This window comes from Salvelinus alpinus, chromosome 31 (genome assembly GCF_045679555.1).
Source record: "Salvelinus alpinus chromosome 31, SLU_Salpinus.1, whole genome shotgun sequence".
Taxonomy (NCBI): domain Eukaryota; kingdom Metazoa; phylum Chordata; class Actinopteri; order Salmoniformes; family Salmonidae; genus Salvelinus; species Salvelinus alpinus.
In genome coordinates, this window is record NC_092116.1 from 37,152,178 (window position 1) to 37,175,554 (window position 23,377).

Here is a 23,377-nt window from a genome sequence, read left to right on the forward strand (position 1 = left end):
AAACAGCACCTCTCTGTCTCAGTATGTGTAGACCATGTATCTGATGCTGTCTGGACAGTGAAACAGCACCTCTCTGTCTCAGTATGTGTAGACCACGTATCTGATGCTGTCTGGACAGTGAAACAGCACCTCTCTGTCTCAGTATGTGTAGACCTTGTATCTGATGCTGTTCCTACTCTCTCCTACCCCTCTCCATACCGCCCTCCTCTCTCCCCTCCTCTCTCCATACCGTCCTCCTCTCTCCCTACCCGTCCTCCTCTCTCCCTACCCGTCCTCCTCTCTCCCTACCCGTCCTCCTCTCTCCCCTCCTCTCCCTACCCGTCCTCCTCTCTCCCCTCCTCTCTCCATACCCGTCCTCCTCTCTCCCCTCCTCTCTCCATACCGTCCTCCTCTCTCCCCTCCTCTCAATACCCGTCCTCCTCTCTCCCCTCCTCTCTCCATACCCGTCCTCCTCTCTCCCCTCCTCTCTCCATACCCGTCCTCCTCTCTCTCCTCCTCTCTCCCTACCCGTCCTCCTCTCTCCCCTCCTCTCTCCATACCGCCCTCCTCTCTCCCCTCCTCTCTCCATACCGCCCTCCTCTCTCCCCTCCTCTCTCCCTACCCGTCCTCCTCTCTCCCCTCCTCTCCATACCCCCCTCCTCTCTCCCCTCCTCTCTCCATACCGCCCTCCTCTCTCCCCTCCTCTCTCCATACCGCCCTCCTCTCTCTCCTCCTCTCTCCATACCCGTCCTCCTCTCTCTCCTCTCTCTCCATATCCCTCCTCCTCTCTCTCCTCCTCTCCATATCCTCCCTCCTCCTCTCTCTCCTCCTCTCCATATCCGTCCTCCTCCTCTCTCTCCTCCTCTCCATATCCGTCCTCCTCCTCTCTCCATATCCGTCCTCCTCCTCTCTCCATATCCGTCCTCCTCCTCTCTCCATATCCGTCCTCCTCCTCTCTCCATATCCGTCCTCCTCTCTCCATACCCGTCCTCCTCTCTCCTCCTCTCCATACCCGTCCTCCTCTCTCTCCTCCTCTCCATATCCGTCCTCCTCCTCTCTCTCCTCCTCTCCATATCCGTCCTCCTCCTCTCTCTCCTCCTCTCCATATCCGTCCTCCTCCTCTCTCCATATCCGTTCTCCTCCTCTCTCCATACCCGTCCTCTTCTCTCTCCTCCTCTCTCCATATCCGTCCTCCTCCTCTCTCCATATCCGTTCTTCTCCTCTCTCCATACCCCCCTCCTCTCTCCATACCCGTCCTCCTCTCTCTCCTCCTCTCTCCATACCCGTCCTCCTCTCTCTCCTCCTCTCTCCATACCCGTCCTCCTCTCTCTCCTCCTCTCTCCATACCCGTCCTCCTCTCTCTCCTCCTCTCTCCATACCCGTCCTCCTCTCTCTCCTCCTCTCTCCATACCCGTCCTCCTCTCTCCATACCCGTCCTCCTCTCTCCATACCCTCCTCTCCTCCTCTCTCCATCCCCCAGTGAGCGGAGAATCCGATATGACCATTACCTGATCCCCTTCACCCTGTATGAGTTGGGTCTGCTCTACAAACAACAGGGGGACTACATCAAGGCGACACGATACATAGAGAACGCCAAGTAAGTCTGTCCAAATGGCTCCCTATTTCCTAATTTAGTACACTACTTTTGCAGTAAATAGGGAATAGGTTGAGGTACTAATAGGTTGTAGCACACTATATAGGGAGAAGGGTGTCGTTTTGGGCCGCAGCCTGGATCACATGTAATATACCGTTTAGCAGACACTTCTATCCAGAGCCACGGTCATGCTGTATACGTTTGACATATGGAAGTCACAATTGTATTTTTATTTTACCTTTTATTTAACTAGGCAAGTCAGTTAAGAACAAATTAGTATTTTCAATGACGGTCTAGGAACAGTGGGTTAACTGCCTTGTTCAGGGGCAGAACGACAGTTTTTTTACCTTGTCAGCTCGGGGGATTCGATCCACCTTTCGGTGACGAGTCCAACGCTCTAACCACTAGGCTACCTGCCGGTGACGCAAGCGTCATCACCTACCAACTGAGATACAGACACGACCACGTTCTTCTGTCAGTTACACTAATATTGTAATAAAATATGGTGTGTCGTCTGTGTCGTCTGTGTCGTCTGTGTGTGTGTGTGTGTGTGTGTGTGTGTGTGTGTGTGACTAGGTTGAACTACAAGGACTACTCCATGGAGTCCAGGCTTCACTTCCGGATCCACGCAGCTCTCAACAGTCTCAAGGGATCGCCTGTCAGCACACCATAACTACAGCCCAACTACAGCCCAACTACAATCAGACTACAATCTATTTTACACCATAACTACAGCCCAACTACAGCCCAACTACAGTCATACTACAATCGTTTTTACACCAAAACTACAGCCCAACTACAATCAGATTACAATCGATTTTACACCATAACTATAGCCCAACTACAGTCATACTACAATCAATTTTACACCATAACTACAGCCCAACTACAATCATACTACAATCGATTTTACACCATAACTACAGCCCAACTACAGCCCAACTACAATCACACTACAATCGATTTTACACCATAACTACAGCCCAACTACAATCAGACTACAATCGATTTTACACCAAAACTACAGCCCAACTACAGTCATACTACAATTGATTTTACACCATAACTACAGCCCAACTACAATCAGACTACAATCGATTTTACACCAAAACTACAGCCCAACTACAATCAGACTACAATCGATTTTACACCATAACTACAGCCCAACTACAATCAGACTACAATCGATTTTACACCAAAACTACAGCCCAACTACAGTCATACTACAATCAATTTTACACCATAACTACAGCCCAACTACAATCAGATTACAATCGATTTTACACCAAAACTACAGCCCAACTACAGCCCAACTACAATCAGACTACAACCGATTTTACACCAAAACTACAGCCCAACTACAGATGGACTAGAATCAGACTACAGCATAATTAGACGAACTCTCCAATCGACACACTAGGACTACAACACACTAGGACTACAACACACTAGGACTACCCCCAAGCTACACTCTGACAACATTTTAAATGCACCCCAACTACAGTTGGACTACAGTTGGACTGCAGTTGGACTGCAGTTGGACTACAGTTGGACTACAGTTGGACTACAGTTGGACTACAGTTGGACTGCAGTTGGACTACAGTTGGACTACAGTTGGACTACAGTTGGACTGCAGTTGGACTGCAGTTGGACTACAGTTGGACTACAGTTGGACTGCACCCAGACCTGTCGGTCACACTATCAAGTACTATGAAGTGTGTGTGTGTACTGCATATAGTATGGCAAATATACAATATTGTCTGGTATTTATGACTATGTATGTATGTATGTATGTATGAAGGATGTACACTCCTCTACGTATTTACGTTTATTTACGTTTAATTCGGCTCTATACTCCAGCGTTTTGGATTTGAGATCAAATGTTTATATGAGGGTTTATATGTTTATATGAGGGTATTTTCATACAGATCTGTTTTACCGTTCAGAAATGAATGCACTTTATGTATCTAGTCCCCCTATTTGAAGGTTTCATAAGTAGACTATTTGGACAAATTCACTTTTTGTTCATAACATTTTTGTCAAATGTTTAGCATTTGGTCCCGTATTCATATTCATTGACTACTAAGCTTGTGTGACTAGAAACTTGTTGGATGCATTGGCAGTTTGTTTTGATTGTGTTTCGCGTTATGATGTGCCCAATAGAAATGAATGGATGGATTAGCAAAAATGCTAACCTACCTTGTTATTGGTAATGGTGAGGGATTAGCAAAAATGCTAACCTCCCCTGTTATTGGTAATGGTGAGAGATTAGCAAAAATGCTAACCTCCCCTGTTATTGGTAATGGTGAGAGATTAGCAAAAATGCTAACCTACCTTGTTATTGGTAATGGTGAGGGATTAGCAAAAATGCTAAACTCCCCTGTTATTGGTAATGGTACGAGATTAGCAAAAATGCTAACCTACCCTGTTATTGGTAATGGTGAGGGATTAGCAAAAATGCTAACCTCCCCTGTTATTGGTAATGGTGAGAGATTAGCAGAAATGCTAACCTCCCTTGTTATTGGTAATGGTGAGGGATTAGCAAAAATGCTAACCTCCCCTGTTATTGGTAATGGTGAGAGATTAGCAAAAATGCTAACCTCCCCTGTTATTGGTAATGGTGAGCGATTAGTATTCATTCATGATTATCTGTAATCGTGGTAGCATCCACATTAATGTAGAAGTGTTTATAAACATATTCTATTATTATTTACTATAAAAGTGACTCTAAAATGACAATATATTATTTACCATTCATTGCTGTTGGGCATAAAATGAACTGAAACAAAAGTAAACATTTGATCTCAAATCCAAAAAGCTGGCCTATAGAGCCAAATTAACTGTTTTACACTGAACAAAAATATAATCGCAACGTGCAACGATTTCAAAGAGTTACAGTTCATATCAGGAAATCCGTCAATTTATTTAAATTCATTAGGCCCTAATCTATGGATTTCACATGGCTGGGAATACAGATATGAATCTGTTGGTCACAGATAGCCCAGCTTCCCTGTTTCAAACAGTTTGTACATAAATTCTTCGGTAGTGAAAACCCAGTTTCAACAGCTGTCCTGGTGCCTGGTCTCAGATGATCCCGCAGGTGAAGAAGCCGGATGTGGAGGTCCTGGGTTGTCTTGGTTACACGTGGTCTGCGGTTGTGAGGCCGGTTGGCGGTACTGCCAAATTCTCTAAATCGACGGCTTATGGTATAGAAATTAACATTAAATTCTCTGGCAACAGCTCTGGTGGACATTCCTGCAGTCAGCATGCCAATTGCACGCTCCCTCAAAACTTGAGACATCTGTGGCATTTGGCTGTGTGACAAAACTTCACATTTTAGAGTGGCCTGTTATTGTTCCCAGCACAAGGTGCACCTGTGTAATGATCATGCGGATTAATCAGATTCTTGATATGCTTTTTGTGCGTATGGAAAATGTATTTTATTTCAGCTCATGAAACATGGGACCAACACTTTACATGTTGTGTTTGTATTTTGGTTCAGTGAAGGTTCTGTCCATATAAAGAGAGTGTCTATAGGTCTGACATGGTATAGAATAGCACTTCAAGGAAAGCAGTGAAGACATTTTGTCAGACTATATTTATGTTAGTTGATTAGTTAGTAGTTGTGTAATTTGAATATGAATAAATATATAATCTATTCTCACCACAACCAAAGAGAGACTGGTATCATATTCCCTATAATACACTACTATGGGTTTCCCTATATAGTACACTATATAATACACTGCTATGGGTTTCCCTATATAGTAAGTACACTATATAATACACTACTATGGGTTTCCCTATATAATACACTATATAATACACTGCTATGGGTTTCCCTATATAATACACTATATAATACACTACTATGGGTTTCCCTATATAATACACTATATAATACACTGCTATGGGTTTCCCTATATAGTACACTATATAATACACTACTATGGGTTTCCCTATATAGTACACTATATAATACACTACTATGGGTTTCCCTATATAATACACTGCTATGGGTTTCCCTATATAGTACACTATATAATACACTACTATGGGTTTCCCTATATAATACACTGCTATGGGTTTCCCTATATAATACACTATATAATACACTGCTATGGGTTTCCCTATATAATACACTGCTATGGGTTTCCCTATATAATACACTATATAATACACTACTATGGGTTTCCCTATATAATACACTAAATAATACACTACTATGGGTTTCCCTATATAATACACTATATAATACACTGCTATGAGTTTCCCTATATAATACACTACTATGGGTTTCCCTATATAATACACTATATAATACACTACTATGGGTTTCCCTATATAATACACTATATAATACACTGCTATTGGTTTCCCTATATAATACACTGCTATGGGTTTCCCTATATAATACACTATATAATACACTGCTATGGGTTTCCCTATATAATACACTATATAATACACTACTATGGGTTTCCCTATATAATACACTATATAATACACTACTATGGGTTTCCCTATATAATACACTACTATGGGTTTCCCTATATAATACACTATATAATACACTACTATGGGTGTCCCTATATAATACACTATATAATACACTGCTATGAGTTTCCCTATATAATACACTGCTATGGGTTTCCCTATATAATACACTATATAATACACTGCTATGGGTTTCCCTATATAGTACACTATATAATACACTACTATGGGTTTCCCTATATAATACACTATATAATACACTACTATGGGTGTCCCTATATAATACACTATATAATACACTGCTATGGGTTTCCCTATATAATACACTGCTATGGGTTTCCCTATATAATACACTATATAATACACTGCTATGGGTTTCCCTATATAATACACTGCTATGGGTTTCCCTATATAATACACTATATAATACACTGCTATGGGTTTCCCTATATAATACACTGCTATGGGTTTCCCTATATAATACACTGCTATGGGTTTCCCTATATAATACACTACTATGAGTTTCCCTATATAATACACTGCTATGGGTTTCCCTATATAGTACACTATATAATACACTGCTATGGGTTTCCCTATATAATACACTGCTATGAGTTTCCCTATATAATACACTGCTATGGGTTTCCCTATATAGTACACTATATAATACACTGCTATGGGTTTCCCTATATAATACACTATATAATACACTGCTATGGGTTTCCCTATATAATACACTGCTATGGGTTTCCCTATATAATACACTATATAATACACTGCTATGGGTTTCCCTATATAGTACACTATATAATACACTACTATGGGTTTCCCTATATAATACACTATATAATACACTGCTATGAGTTTCCCTATGTAATACACTGCTATGGGTTTCCCTATATAGTACACTATATAATACACTGCTATGGGTTTCCCTATATAATACACTATATAATACACTACTATGGGTTTCCCTATATAATACACTACTATGGGTTTCCCTATATAATACACTGCTATGGGTTTCCCTATATAATACACTATATAATACACTGCTATAGGATTCCCTATATAGTACACTATATAATACACTACTATGGGTTTCCCTATAAAATACACTAAATAATACACTGCTATGGGTTTCCCTATATAATACACTATATAATACACTGCTATGGGTTTCCCTATATAATACACTGCTATGGGTTTCCCTATATAGTACACTATATAATACACTGCTATGGGTTTCCCTATATAATACACTGCTATGAGTTTCCCTATATAATACACTGCTATGGGTTTCCCTATATAGTACACTATATAATACACTGCTATGGGTTTCCCTATATAATACACTATATAATACACTGCTATGGGTTTCCCTATATAATACACTGCTATGGGTTTCCCTATATAATACACTATATAATACACTGCTATGGGTTTCCCTATATAGTACACTATATAATACACTACTATGGGTTTCCCTATATAATACACTATATAATACACTGCTATGAGTTTCCCTATGTAATACACTGCTATGGGTTTCCCTATATAGTACACTATATAATACACTGCTATGGGTTTCCCTATATAATACACTATATAATACACTACTATGGGTTTCCCTATATAATACACTACTATGGGTTTCCCTATATAATACACTGCTATGGGTTTCCCTATATAATACACTATATAATACACTGCTATGGGTTTCCCTATATAATACACTATATAATACACTACTATGAGTTTCCCTATATAATACACTATATAATACACTGCTATAGGATTCCCTATATAGTACACTATATAATACACTACTATGGGTTTCCCTATATAATACACTAAATAATACACTGCTATTGGTTTCCCTATATAATACACTACTATGGGTTTCCCTATATAGTACACTATATAATACACTGCTATGGGTTTCCCTATATAATACACTATATAATACACTGCTATGGGTTTCCCTATATAATACACTATATAATACACTACTATGGGTTTCCCTATATAGTACACTATATAATACACTGCTATGGGTTTCCCTATATAATACACTATATAATACACTGCTATGGGTTTCCCTATATAATACACTACTATGGGTTTCCCTATATAATACACTATATAATACACTGCTATGGGTTTCCCTATATAATACACTATATAATACACTGCTATGGGTTTCCCTATATAATACACTGCTATGGGTTTCCCTATATAATACACTACTATGGGTTTCCCTATATAATACACTATATAATACACTGCTATGGGTTTCCCTATATAATACACTATATAATACACTACTATGGGTTTCCCTATATAATACACTATATAATACACTACTATGGGTTTCCCTATATAGTACACTATATAATACACTACTATGGGTTTCCCTATATAATACACTACTATGGGTTTCCCTATATAGTACACTATATAATACACTGCTATGGGTTTCCCTATATAATACACTACTATGGGTTTCCCTATATAATACACTATATAATACACTGCTATGGGTTTCCCTATATAATACACTATATAATACACTACTATGGGTTTCCCTATATAATACACTATATAATACACTGCTATGGGTTTCCCTATATAGTACACTATATAATACACTACTATGGGTTTCCCTATATAATACACTACTATGGGTTTCCCTATATAATACACTGCTATGGGTTTCCCTATATAATAAACTACTATGGGTTTCCCTATATAATACACTATATAATACACTGCTATGGGTTTCCCTATATAATACACTATATAATACACTACTATGGGTTTCCCTATATAATACACTATATAATACACTGCTATTGGTTTCCCTATATAGTACACTATATAATACACTACTATGGGTTTCCCTATATAATACACTACTATGGGTTTCCCTATATAATACACTACTATGGGTTTCCCTATATAATACACTATATAATACACTGCTATGGGTTTCCCTATATAATACACTATATAATACACTACTATGGGTTTCCCTATATAATACACTATATAATACACTGCTATGGGTTTCCCTATATAATACACTGCTATGGGTTTCCCTATATAATACACTACTATGGGTTTCCCTATGGGTCCTGGTCAAAAGTAGTCCACCATAGATGTCATGGGTTGGCAACAGGCGGCCCGCGGGTGATTGCAATGTAATCAAGGTAGGAAAGGATTGTTATCTATGATCTGTTGTTGGGTTGAGATGTGGTCGATTGGCGGTGTACTAGTTATTATAATAACGTTCCGGGCCCACCGACCTTCCGGGCCCACCGACCTTCCGGGCCCACCGACCTTCCGGGCCCACCGACCTTCCGGGCCCACCGACCTTCCGGGCCCACCGACCTTACGGGCCCACCGACCTTCCGGGCCCACCGACTTTCCGAGCCCACCGACCTTCCGGGCCCACCGACCTTCCGGGCCCACCGACCTTCCGGGCCCACCGACGTTCCGGGCCCACCGACCTTCCGCTCGGACAAACATCAGCCCGCGTCTAAATCTAGTTGCCAACCCCTGAGATAGGGGATGGGTTATATAGGGGGGGAGGCACTGGTTCTGGGGCAAGGCCAGGTTTCAGTTATAGGATAGTCACAACTAGTGTAACCTGGAGGGCCTAGAGTTTCCCCTGGTCAGACAGGAAAACCTCCTGGTCCCAGACATTATAGACAGGAAAACCTCCTGGTCCTACCCAGACATTATAGACAGGAAGACCTCCTGGTCCTACCCAGACATTATAGACAGGAAAACCTCCTGTTCCCAGACATTATAGACAGGAAAACCTCCTGGTCCCAGACATTATAGACAGGAAAACCTCCTGGTCCTACCTAGACATTATAGACAGGAAAACCTCCTGATCCTACCCAGACATTATAGACAGGAAGACCTCCTGGTCCTACCCAGACATTATAGACAGGAAAACCTCCTGTTCCCAGACATTATAGACAGGAAAACCTCCTGGTCCCAGACATTATAGACAGGAAAACCTCCTGGTCCTACCTAGACATTATAGACAGGAAAACCTCCTGATCCTACCCAGACATTATAGACAGGAAAACCTCCTGGTCCTACCCAGACATTATAGACAGGAAAACCTCCTGGTCCTACCCAGACAATATAGACAGGAAAACCTCCTGGTCCTACCCAGACAATATAGACAGGAAAACCTCCTGGTCCTACCCAGACATTATAGACAGGAAAACCTACTGGTCCCAGACATTATAGACAGGAAGACCTCCTGGTCCTTCCCAGACATTATAGACAGGAAAACCTCCCTGTCCTACCCAGACATTATAGACAGGAAGACCTCCTGGTCCTACCCAGACATTATAGACAGGAAGACCTCCTGGTCCTACCCAGACATTATAGACAGGAAAACCTCCTGGTCCCAGACATTATAGACAGGAAAACCTCCTGGTCCTACCCAGACATTATAGACAGGAAGACCTCCTGGGCCCAGACTGTAAACAAAGAGAAGGCCAGAGGAGATTTTACTTTAGACCAGCTGCACCACCTGGTGGCCGCGAGTGTACGTTACCCTGGTTACCAACTCCTTTCTATCCGATGGCTGTCAAACAGGCCGGTGACCAATGAGAGTTACAGTAGAGTCCTAGTGACTAATGAGAGTTTAGTAGGGTCACCAACATCAACACTAGGACTACATTAGATGTAGTTTACCACTAGAGGCCTCTATCACTCTCTATGGTGGTGAACTAATAGGGCCTGTTTTAGATGTAGTTTACCACTAGAGGCCTCTATCACTCTCTATGGTGGTGAACTAATAGGGCCTGTTTTAGATGTAGTTTACCACTAGAGGGCGGTGATGGGCTGTACCAATATTATTTCAAATTGTTGTATCTAGACCAAATATGTGTGTGTGTCCGTGTGTTACTCACTTATCTTCGTCAGTGCCTCTGTGTGTGTTTGTGTGTTTATATACAGTGAGCACCAAAAGTATTGGGACAGTGACAGATTATATGTAAATAAGAATTTGTTCTTAACTGACTTGCCTAGTTAAATAAAGGTTAAATAAAAAATAAAAAACATTATTTGTCATTTTGGCTCTGTACTCCAGCACTTTGGATTTGAAATCAAACAATGACTATGAGGTTAAAGTGCAGACTGTCAGCTTTAATTTGAGGGTTAAAGTGCAGACTGTCAGCTTTAATTTGAGGGTTAAAGTGCAGACTGTCAGCTTTAATTTGAGGGTTAAAGTGCAGACTGTCAGCTTTAATTTGAGGGTTAAAGTGCAGACTGTCAGCTTTAATTTGAGGGTTAAAGTGCAGACTGTCAGCTTTAATTTGAGGGTTAAAGTGCAGACTGTCAGCTTTAATTTGAGGGTTAAAGTGCAGACTGTCAGCTTTAATTTGAGGGTTAAAGTGCAGACTGTCAGCTTTAATTTGAGGGTTAAAGTGCAGACTGTCAGCTTTAATTTGAGGGTTAAAGTGCAGACTGTCAGCTTTAATTTGAGGGTTAAAGTGCAGACTGTCAGCTTTAATTTGAGGGTTAAAGTGCAGACTGTCAGCTTTAATTTGAGGGTTAAAGTGCAGACTGTCAGCTTTAATTTGAGGGTTAAAGTGCAGACTGTCAGCTTTAATTTGAGGGTTAAAGTGCAGACTGTCAGCTTTAATTTGAGGGTTAAAGTGCAGACTGTCAGCTTTAATTTGAGGGTTAAAGTGCAGACTGTCAGCTTTAATTTGAGGGTTAAAGTGCAGACTGTCAGCTTTAATTTGAGGGTTAAAGTGCAGACTGTGAGCTTTAATTTGAGGGTTAAAGTGCAGACTGTCAGCTTTAATTTGAGGGTTAATCTTCATCCTTAGCGGGTGAACCATTTAGAAATTATAGCATTTTTTTGTACATAGTACCTCCCATTTTAGGGGACCAAAAGTATTGGGACAAATTCACTTATATGTGTATTAAAGTAGTATCATTTTTTGGTCCCATATTCACAGCACCCAATGACTACATCAAGCTTGTGACTCGAGGAACTTGTTGGATACATTTTGCTGTTTGTTTTGTTTAGCATTTTTTACTGTTGAATAATGACGACAGAGAAAGTTACAGACGCACAAATACACCCCCAAGACGTTTTCTATTCTTATTTACAATAAAAGTGACTCCGAAAAGCCTTCATACATTATTTACTATTCATTTCTATTGGGCACAAACACAACCAAAACAAACAGCAAAAATGCATCCAACAAGTTCCTCGAGTCACAAGCTTGATGTAGTCATTTCGTGCTGTGAATATGGGACCAAAAAACGTCTACTACTTTAATACATATCAGTGAATTTGTACCAATACTTTTGGTCCCCTAAAATGGGAGGTACTATGTACAAAAAGGGCTGTAAATTCTCAACGGTTCACCCGATATGGATTGAAAATACCCTCAAACTAAAATTTCAAATCAAAAGTGCTGGAGTACAGAGCCAAAAACAACAAAACAATGTTCACTGTCCCAATGCTTTTGGAGTTCACTGTACTGAGGGGCGGCAGGTAGCCTAGAGGTTAGAGCGTTGGGCTGACAAGGTACAAATCTGTCGTTCTGCCCCCTGAACAAGGCAGTTAACCCCACTGTTCCTCGGTAGACCGTCATTGTAAATAAGAATTTGTTCTTGTGACTGACTAGTTAAATAAAGGTCAAATGCGTGTTTCTAAATGTATTTAATGGTTGTTATTTTGCATGTTTACATTTACATTTACATTTAAGTCATTTAGCAGACGCTCTTATCCAGAGCGACTTACAAATTGGAAAGTTCATACATATTCATCCTATTCATCCTATTCAATGTTCATATTATTGTTGTGTTGAAATATAACAGGCTTTATGGGTAATAATTCTGGAGAGGAGAACTCTACGGGAACTGAACCAGAGAATTAAGGAGACATTAAATAATGATATGTTCATATTAGATGCTGTCTAATAATAGTTGTGGAATTCTGGAAACGTTCCTAAAATTCCCAGTTTTTCATGAAATCCTGGTTGGAAGAGACACAAAGTCAGGAAGGAATAAGCAGGAAATTCAGAATGTCCAACCAGGATTAATGGCTACCCTGGTGTGTCTGCTTCCTACTGCTGTACTGCCTACTCTAGCACAGGGAAATAGGATGACTAGAATGGACATTCTCATTCCAGTCATGGGCCCGAGTGGCTTGGTCCCTTCTAGTCATCCTATTTCTATGGTCTAGCACCATGATGCTTTATTGGTGTTGTTTAAAAGACAGAAAACAACTCCTGGAAAGCAACAATGATTAGCCAATCATATTACAGTTAATGTAATGATTAGCCAATCGTATTCCAGTTAATGTAATGATTAGCCAATCGTATTCCAGTTAATGTAATGATTAGCCAATCGTATTACAGTTAATGTAATGATTAGCCAATCGTATTACAGTTAATGCAATGATTAGCCAATCGTATTCCAGTTAATGTAATGATTAGCCAATCGTATTACAGTTAATGCAATGATTAGCCAATCGTATTCCAGTTAATGTAATGATTAGCCAATCGTATTACAGTTAATGTAATGATTAGCCAATCGTATTCCAGTTAATGTAATGATTAGCCAATCGTATTCCAGTTAATGTAATGATTAGCCAATCGTATTCCAGTTAATGTAATGATTAGCCAATCGTATTCCAATCATTCAGTTGTGCAACTGCCTTAGGAATCCCATTTTCCTTCCCTCCCTTCAATGTTTAGCCAATCATAGTCCAGTTGATGCAATGAAACTGTTGAAAGTGTTTGTCATTCGAAGACATCAAAGATGTCCCTGAAACAGCAGCAGCCCACCGTGGCCCACCTAACAGCAGCAGTCCACCGTGGCCCACCTAACAGCAGCAGTCCACCGTGGCCCACCTAACAGCAGCAGTCCACCGTGGCCCACCTAACAGCAGCAGCCCACCGTGGCCCACCTAACAGCAGCAGTCCACCGTGGCCCACCTAACAGCAGCAGCCCACCGTGGCCCACCTAACAGCAGCAGTCCACCGTGGCCCACCTAACAGCAGCAGTCCACCGTGGCCCACCTAACAGCAGCAGTCCACCGTGGCCCACCTAACAGCAGCAGTCCACCGTGGCCCACCTAACAGCAGCAGTCCACCGTGGCCCACCTAACAGCAGCAGTCCACCGTGGCCCACCTAACAGCAGCAGTCCACCGTGGCCCACCTAACAGCAGCAGCCCACCGTGGCCCACCTAACAGCAGCAGCCCACCGTGGCCCACCTAACAGCAGCAGTCCACCGTGGCCCACCTAACAGCAGCAGTCCACCGTGGCCCACCTAACAGCAGCAGTCCACCGTGGCCCACCTAACAGCAGCAGTCCACCGTGGCCCACCTAACAGCAGCAGTCCACCGTGGCCCCCCTAACAGCAGCAGTCCACCGTGGCCCACCTAACAGCAGCAGTCCACCGTGGCCCACCTAACAGCAGCAGCCCACCGTGGCCCACCAAACAGCAGTCCACCGTGGCCCACCTAACAGCAGCAGTCCACCGTGGCCCACCTCACAGCAGCAGTCCACCGTGGCCCACCTAACAGCAGCAGTCCACCGTGGCCCACCTAACAGCAGCAGTCCACCGTGGCCCACCTAACAGCAGCAGCCCACCGTGGCCCACCTAACAGCAGCAGTCCACCGTGGCCCACCTAACAGCAGCAGCCCACCGTGGCCCACCAAACAGCAGTCCACCGTGGCCCACCTAACAGCAGCAGTCCACCGTGGCCCACCTAACAGCAGCAGTCCACCGTGGCCCACCTAACAGCAGCAGTCCACCGTGGCCCACCAAACAGCAGTCCACCGTGGCCCACCTAACAGCAGCAGCCCACCGTGGCCCACCAAACAGCAGTCCACCGTGGCCCACCTAACAGCAGCAGTCCACCGTGGCCCACCTAACAGCAGCAGTCCACCGTGGCCCACCTAACAGCAGCAGTCCACCGTGGCCCACCTCACAGCAGCAGTCCACCGTGGCCCACCTAACAGCAGCAGTCCACCGTGGCCCACCTAACAGCAGCAGTCCACCGTGGCCCACCTAGCAGCAGCAGCCCACCGTGGCCCACCTAGCAGCAGCAGTCCACCGTGGCCCACCTAGCAGCAGCAGTCCACCGTGGCCCACCTAACAGCAGCAGTCCACCGTGGCCCACCTAGCAGCAGCAGTCCACCGTGGCCCACCTAACAGCAGCAGTCCACCGTGGCCCACCTAGCAGCAGCAGTCCACCGTGGCCCACCTAGCAGCAGCAGTCCACCGTGGCCCACCTAACAGCAGCAGTCCACCGTGGCCCACCTAGCAGCAGCAGTCCACCGTGGCCCACCTAACAGCAGCAGTCCACCGTGGCCCACCTAACAGCAGCAGTCCACCGTGGCCCACCTAGCAGCAGCAGTCCACCGTGGCCCACCTAACAGCAGCAGTCCACCGTGGCCCACCTAACAGCAGCAGTCCACCGTGGCCCACCTAACAGCAGCAGCCCACCGTGGCCCACCTAACAGCAGCAGTCCACCGTGGCCCACCTAACAGCAGCAGCCCACCGTGGCCCACCTAACAGCAGCAGTCCACCGTGGCCCACCTAACAGCAGCAGCCCACCGTGGCCCACCTAACAGCAGCAGTCCACCGTGGCCCACCTAACAGCAGCAGTCCACCGTGGCCCACCTAACAGCAGCAGTCCACCGTGGCCCACCTAACAGCAGCAGTCCACCGTGGCCCACCTAACAGCAGCAGTCCACCGTGGCCCACCTAACAGCAGCAGTCCACCGTGGCCCACCTAACAGCAGCAGCCCACCGTGGCCCACCTAACAGCAGCAGTCCACCGTGGCCCACCTAACAGCAGCAGTCCACCGTGGCCCACCTAACAGCAGCAGTCCACCGTGGCCCACCTAACAGCAGCAGTCCACCGTGGCCCACCTAACAGCAGCAGTCCACCGTGGCCCACCTAACAGCAGCAGCCACCGTGGCCCACCTAACAGCAGCAGCCCACCGTGGCCCACCTAACAGCAGCAGTCCACCGTGGCCCACCTAACAGCAGCAGTCCACCGTGGCCCACCTCACAGCAGCAGTCCACCGTGGCCCACCTAACAGCAGCAGTCCACCGTGGCCCACCTAACAGCAGCAGTCCACCGTGGCCCACCTAACAGCAGCAGCCCACCGTGGCCCACCTAACAGCAGCAGTCCACCGTGGCCCACCTAACAGCAGCAGCCCACCGTGGCCCACCAAACAGCAGTCCACCGTGGCCCACCTAACAGCAGCAGTCCACCGTGGCCCACCTAACAGCAGCAGTCCACCGTGGCCCACCTAACAGCAGCAGTCCACCGTGGCCCACCAAACAGCAGTCCACCGTGGCCCACCTAACAGCAGCAGCCCACCGTGGCCCACCTAACAGCAGCAGTCCACCGTGGCCCACCTAACAGCAGCAGTCCACCGTGGCCCACCTAACAGCAGCAGTCCACCGTGGCCCACCTAACAGCAGCAGTCCACCGTGGCCCACCTAACAGCAGCAGTCCACCGTGGCCCACCTAACAGCAGCAGTCCACCGTGGCCCACCTAACAGCAGCAGTCCACCGTGGCCCACCTAACAGCAGCAGTCCACCGTGGCCCACCTAACAGCAGCAGTCCACCGTGGCCCACCTAACAGCAGCAGTCCACCGTGGCCCACCTAACAGCAGCAGTCCACCGTGGCCCACCTAACAGCAGCAGCCCACCGTGGCCCACCTAACAGCAGCAGTCCACCGTGGCCCACCTAACAGCAGCAGCCCACCGTGGCCCACCTAACAGCAGCAGCCCACCGTGGCCCACCTAACAGCAGCAGTCCACCGTGGCCCACCTAACAGCAGCAGTCCACCGTGGCCCACCTAACAGCAGCAGCCCACCGTGGCCCACCTAACAGCAGCAGTCCACCGTGGCCCACCTAACAGCAGCAGTCCACCGTGGCCCACCTAACAGCAGCAGTCCACCGTGGCCCACCTAACAGCAGCAGTCCACCGTGGCCCACCAAACAGCAGTCCACCGTGGCCCACCTAACAGCAGCAGTCCACCGTGGCCCACCAAACAGCAGTCCACCGTGGCCCACCTAACAGCAGCAGTCCACCGTGGCCCACCTAACAGCAGCAGTCCACCGTGGCCCACCTAACAGCAGCAGTCCACCGTGGCCCACCTAACAGCAGCAGTCCACCGTGGCCCACCTAACAGCAGCAGTCCACCGTGGCCCACCTAACAGCAGCAGTCCACCGTGGCCCACCTAACAGCAGCAGTCCACCGTGGCCCACCTAACAGCAGCAGTCCACCGTGGCCCACCTAACAGCAGCAGTCCACCGTGGCCCACCTAACAGCAGCAGTCCACCGTGGCCCACCTAACAGCAGCAGTCCACCGTGGCCCACCTAACAGCAGCAGTCCACCGTGGCCCACCTAACAGCAGCAGTCCACCGTGGCCCACCTAGCAGCAGCAGTCCACCGTGGCCCACCTAACAGCAGCAGTCCACCGTGGCCCACCTAACAGCAGCAGTCCACCGTGGCCCACCTAACAGCAGCAGTCCACCGTGGCCCACCTAACAGCAGCAGTCCACCGTGGCCCACCTAACAGCAGCAGTCCACCGTGGCCCACCTAACAGCAGCAGTCCACCGTGGCCCACCTAACAGCAGCAGTCCACCGTGGCCCACCTAACAGCAGCAGTCCACCGTGGCCCACCTAACAGCAGCAGTCCACCGTGGCCCACCTAACAGCAGCAGTCCACCGTGGCCCACCTAACAGCAGCAGTCCACCGTGGCCCACCTAACAGCAGCAGTCCACCGTGGCCCACCTAGCAGCAGCAGTCCACCGTGGCCCACCTAGCAGCAGCAGTCCACCGTGGCCCACCTAACAGCAGCAGTCCACCGTGGCCCACCTAACAGCAGCAGTCCACCGTGGCCCACCTAACAGCAGCAGTCCACCGTGGCCCACCTCACAGCAGCAGTCCACCGTGGCCCACCTAACAGCAGCAGTCCACCGTGGCCCACCTAACAGCAGCAGTCCACCGTGGCCCACCTCACAGCAGCAGTCCACCGTGGCCCACCTAACAGCAGCAGTCCACCGTGGCCCACCTAACAGCAGCAGTCCACCGTGGCCCACCTAACAGCAGCAGTCCACCGTGGCCCACCTAACAGCAGCAGTCCACCGTGGCCCACCTAACAGCAGCAGTCCACCGTGGCCCACCTAACAGCAGCAGTCCACCGTGGCCCACCTCACAGCAGCAGTCCACCGTGGCCCACCTAACAGCAGCAGTCCACCGTGGCCCACCTAACAGCAGCAGTCCACCGTGGCCCACCTAACAACAGCAGTCCACCGTGGCCCACCTCACAGCAGCAGTCCACCGTGGCCCACCTCACAGCAGCAGTCCACCGTGGCCCACCTAGCAGCAGCAGTCCACCGTGGCCCACCTAGCAGCAGCAGTCCACCGTGGCCCACCTAACAGCAGCAGTCCACCGTGGCCCACCTAACAGCAGCAGTCCACCGTGGCCCACCTAACAGCAGCAGTCCACCGTGGCCCACCTAACAGCAGCAGTCCACCGTGGCCCACCTAACAGCAGCAGCCCACCGTGGCCCACCTAGCAGCAGCAGTCCACCGTGGCCCACCTAACAGCAGCAGTCCACCGTGGCCCACCTCACAGCAGCAGTCCACCGTGGCCCACCTAACAGCAGCAGTCCACCGTGGCCCACCTAACAGCAGCAGTCCACCGTGGCCCACCTAACAGCAGCAGTCCACCGTGGCCCACCTAACAGCAGCAGTCCACCGTGGCCCACCTCACAGCAGCAGTCCACCGTGGCCCACCTAACAGCAGCAGTCCACCGTGGCCCACCTCACAGCAGCAGTCCACCGTGGCCCACCTAACAGCAGCAGTCCACCGTGGCCCACCTAACAGCAGCAGTCCACCGTGGCCCACCTAACAGCAGCAGTCCACCGTGGCCCACCTCACAGCAGCAGTCCACCGTGGCCCACCTCACAGCAGCAGTCCACCGTGGCCCACCTAACAGCAGCAGTCCACCGTGGCCCACCTAACAGCAGCAGTCCACCGTGGCCCACCTAACAGCAGCAGTCCACCGTGGCCCACCTAACAGCAGCAGTCCACCGTGGCCCACCTCACAGCAGCAGTCCACCGTGGCCCACCTCACAGCAGCAGTCCACCGTGGCCCACCTCACAGCAGCAGTCCACCGTGGCCCACCTAACAGCAGCAGTCCACCGTGGCCCACCTAACAGCAGCAGTCCACCGTGGCCCACCTAACAGCAGCAGTCCACCGTGGCCCACCTAACAGCAGCAGTCCACCGTGGCCCACCTAACAGCAGCAGTCCACCGTGGCCCACCTAACAGCAGCAGTCCACCGTGGCCCACCTAGCAGCAGCAGCCCACCTCAGCAGACATGTTGCAAGGAGATGACAGGTGTGTGTTTGTGTCTGTGCTCACATAACCACAAATACATGTGTTGTTTTGACTTCTGTTTTCAAACAACTGTTTGTGGGTGCGTACCAAATGTCACCCTATTGACAATGTAGTGGCCAAAGGGCTCTACATAGGGCTTTACATAGGGCTCTGTATAGGGCTCTACATAGGGCTCTACATAGGGCTTTACATAGGGCTCTACATAGGGCTCTGTATAGGGCTCTACATAGGGCTTTACATAGGGCTCTGTATAGGGCTCTACATAGGGCTCTACATAGGGCTTTACATAGGGCTCTGTATAGGGCTCCACATAGAGCTCTACATAGGGCTTTACATAGGGCTCTGTATAGGGCTCCACATAGGGCTCTACATAGGGCTCTACATAGGGCTCTACATAGGGCTCTGTATAGGGCTCTGCATAGGGCTCTGCATAGGGCTCTACATAGGGCTCTACATAGGGCTCTACATAGGGCTCTACATAAGGCTCTACATAGGGCTCTGTATAGGGCTCTGTATAGGGCTCTACATAAGGCTCTACATAGGGCTCTACATAGGGCTCTGTATAGGGCTCTACATAGGGCTCTACATAGGGCTCTGTATAGGGCTCTACATAGGGCTCTACATAAGGCTCTACATAGGGCTCTACATAGGGCTCTGTATAGGGCTCTACATAGGGCTCTACATGGGACTCTACATAGGGCTCTGTATAGGGCTCTACATAGGGTTCTACATAGGGCTCCCATAGGACACTACATAGGGCTCCCATAGGACACTACATAGGGCTCCCGTAGGGCTCTACATAGGGCTCTACATAGAGCTCTACATAGGGCTCTACATAGGGCTCCCATAGGTCTCTACATAGGGCTCTACATAGGGCTCCCATAGGGCTCTACATAGGGCTCTACATAAGGTTCCCGTAGGGCTCTACATAGGGCTCCCATAGGACTCTACATAGGACTCTACATAGGGCTCTACATAGGGCTCCCATAGGACACTACATAGGGCTCCCATAGGACACTACATAGGGCTCTACATAGGGCTCTACATAAGGCTCTACATAGGGCTCTACATAGGGCTCTACATAGGGCTCTACATAGGGCTCTACATAGGGCTCTACATAAGGCTCTACATAGGGCTCTACATAGGGCTCCCATAGGGCTCTACATAGGGCTCTACATAGGGCTCTACATAGGGCTCTACATAGGGCTCCCATAGGTCTCTACATAGGGCTCTACATAGGGCTCCCATAGGGCTCTACATAGGGCTCTACATAAGGTTCCCGTAGGGCTCTACATAGGGCTCCCATAGGACTCTACATAGGACTCTACATAGGGCTCTACATAGGGCTCCCATAGGACACTACATAGGGCTCCCATAGGACACTACATAGGGCTCTACATAGGGCTCTACATAGGGCTCTACATAAGGCTCTACATAGGGCTCTACATAGGGCTCTACATAGGGCTCTACATAGGGCTCTACATAGGGCTCTACATAAGGCTCTACATAGGGCTCTACATAGGGCTCCCATAGGGCTCTACATAGGGCTCTACATAGGGCTCGACATAGGGCTAGTGTTCTATACCGGTACACCTATTCTCTATCTGTATGACAGTGTTCTATACCCTAACCTCTCTCTAACCCCTAACCTCTGACCTGTCTCTAACCGTCTAGCTATACAGGTTGTTGGGGCTCTGCCTTGCTTCACTTATCTGTTTGTCTAAATCTGTTGCAATGTATTTAATCATTAACATGGCCAGAGACTGACACACACACGCACACACGCACACACACACGCACACACACACACACACACACACACACACACACACACACACACACACACACACACACACACACACACACACACACACACACACACACACACACACACACACACACACACACACAGTATTGCATAACTAACCTTGTGGGGACACACAATTCAGTCCGATTCAAAACCTATTTTCCCTTAAACCTAACCCTAGCTCCTAACTCTAAACCTAATTCTAACTCTAAACCTAATTCTATACTTAACATGATAAAAATAGCATTTGACCTTGTGGGGACCAACAAAATGTCCCCAGTTGGTCACATTAGTGTTTGATTACTATTCTTGTGTGGATATCTGATCTTCTCGTTTGGTTAAACACGTCCACCGATTACAGAGGATCCCCTAGAGATTACAGAGGATCCCCTAGAGATTACAGAGGATCCCCTAGAGATTACAGAGGATCCCCTAGAGATTACAGAGGATCCCCTAGAGATTACAGCGGATCCCCTAGAGATTACAGAGGATCCCCTAGAGATTATAGAGGATCCCCTAGAGATTACAGAGGATCCCCTAGAGATTGCAGAGGATCCCCTAGAGATTACAGAGGATCCCCTAGAGATTACAGAGGATCCCCTAGAGATTACAGAGGATCCCCTAGAGATTACAGAGGATCCCCTAGAGATTACAGAGGATCCCCTAGAGATTACAGAGGATCCCCTAGAGATTACAGAGGATCCCCTAGAGATTACAGAGGATCCCCTAGAGATTACAGAGGATCCCCTAGTCAAGCATTACGTTGCATTGTTTGGTTCGACATTTAGAATGTTTAGAATGTTTAGAATGTTTAGAATGGAGAGAATGTTTAGAATGTTTAGAAGGCAGAGGAAGACAGACAACATGATTTACATTTAGAATGTTTAGAATGTTTAGAATGTTTAGAATGTTTAGAAGGCAGAGGAAGACAGACAACATGCTTTACATTTAGAATGTTTAGAATGTTTAGAATGTTTAGAAGGCAGAGGAAGACAGACAACATGCTTTACATTTAGAATGTTTAGAATGTTTACAATGTTTAGAAGGCAGAGGAAGACAGACAACATGCTTTACATTTAGAATGTTTAGAATGTTTAGAATGTTTAGAATGTTTAGAAGGCAGAGGAAGACAGACAGACAGACAACATGCTTTACATTTAGAATGTTTAGAATGTTTAGAATGTTTAGAATGTTTAGAAGGCAGAGGAAGACAGACAACATGATTTACATTTAGAATGTTTAGAATGTTTAGAATGTTTAGAAGGCAGAGGAAGACAGACAACATGATTTACATTTAGAATGTTTAGAATGTTTAGAAGGCAGAGGAAGACAGACAACATGATTTACATTTAGAATGTTTAGAATGTTTAGAATGTTTAGAAGGCAGAGGAAGACAGACAACATGATTTACATTTAGAATGTTTAGAATGTTTAGAATGTTTAGAAGGCAGAGGAAGACAGACAACATGATTTACATTTAGAATGTTTAGAATGTTTAGAATGTTTAGAAGGCAGAGGAAGACAGACAACATGCTTTACATTTAGAATGTTTAGAATGTTTAGAATGTTTAGAAGGCAGAGGAAGACAGACAACATGATTTACATTTAGAATGTTTAGAATGTTTAGAATGTTTAGAATGTTTAGAAGGCAGAGGAAGACAGACAACATGATTTACATTTAGAATGTTTAGAATGTTTAGAATGTTTAGAATGTTTAGAAGGCAGAGGAAGACAGACAACATGATTTACATTTAGAATGTTTAGAATGTTTAGAATGTTTAGAAGGCAGAGGAAGACAGACAACATGATTTACATTTAGAATGTTTAGAATGTTTACAATGTTTAGAAGGCAGAGGAAGACAGACAACATGATTTACATTTAGAATGTTTAGAATGTTTAGAAGGCAGAGGAAGACAGACAACATGATTTACATTTAGAATGTTTAGAATGTTTAGAATGTTTAGAATGTTTAGAAGGCAGAGGAAGACAGACAACATTATTTACATTTAGAATGTTTAGAATGTTTAGAATGTTTAGAAGGCAGAGGAAGACAGAC

At 46.6% G+C, this 23,377-nt stretch overlaps 1 protein-coding gene across 2 annotated transcripts in view; it reads left to right on the forward strand.

The window, feature by feature from the left end:
- The window catches only part of LOC139561061 (tetratricopeptide repeat protein 39B), a 99,873-nt gene extending 94,630 nt beyond the window's left edge, over window positions 1-5,243 (forward strand). For both annotated transcript variants that reach the window (XM_071377877.1, XM_071377878.1), the window contains 2 exons: window positions 1,460-1,576; window positions 2,150-5,243. In XM_071377877.1, the coding sequence (XP_071233978.1) occupies window positions 1,460-1,576; window positions 2,150-2,246 (214 nt within the window). In that variant the 3' untranslated portion in view covers window positions 2,247-5,243. The remainder of the gene's footprint in view (window positions 1-1,459; window positions 1,577-2,149) is intronic.
- The last annotated feature ends 18,134 nt before the right edge of the window (window positions 5,244-23,377 follow it).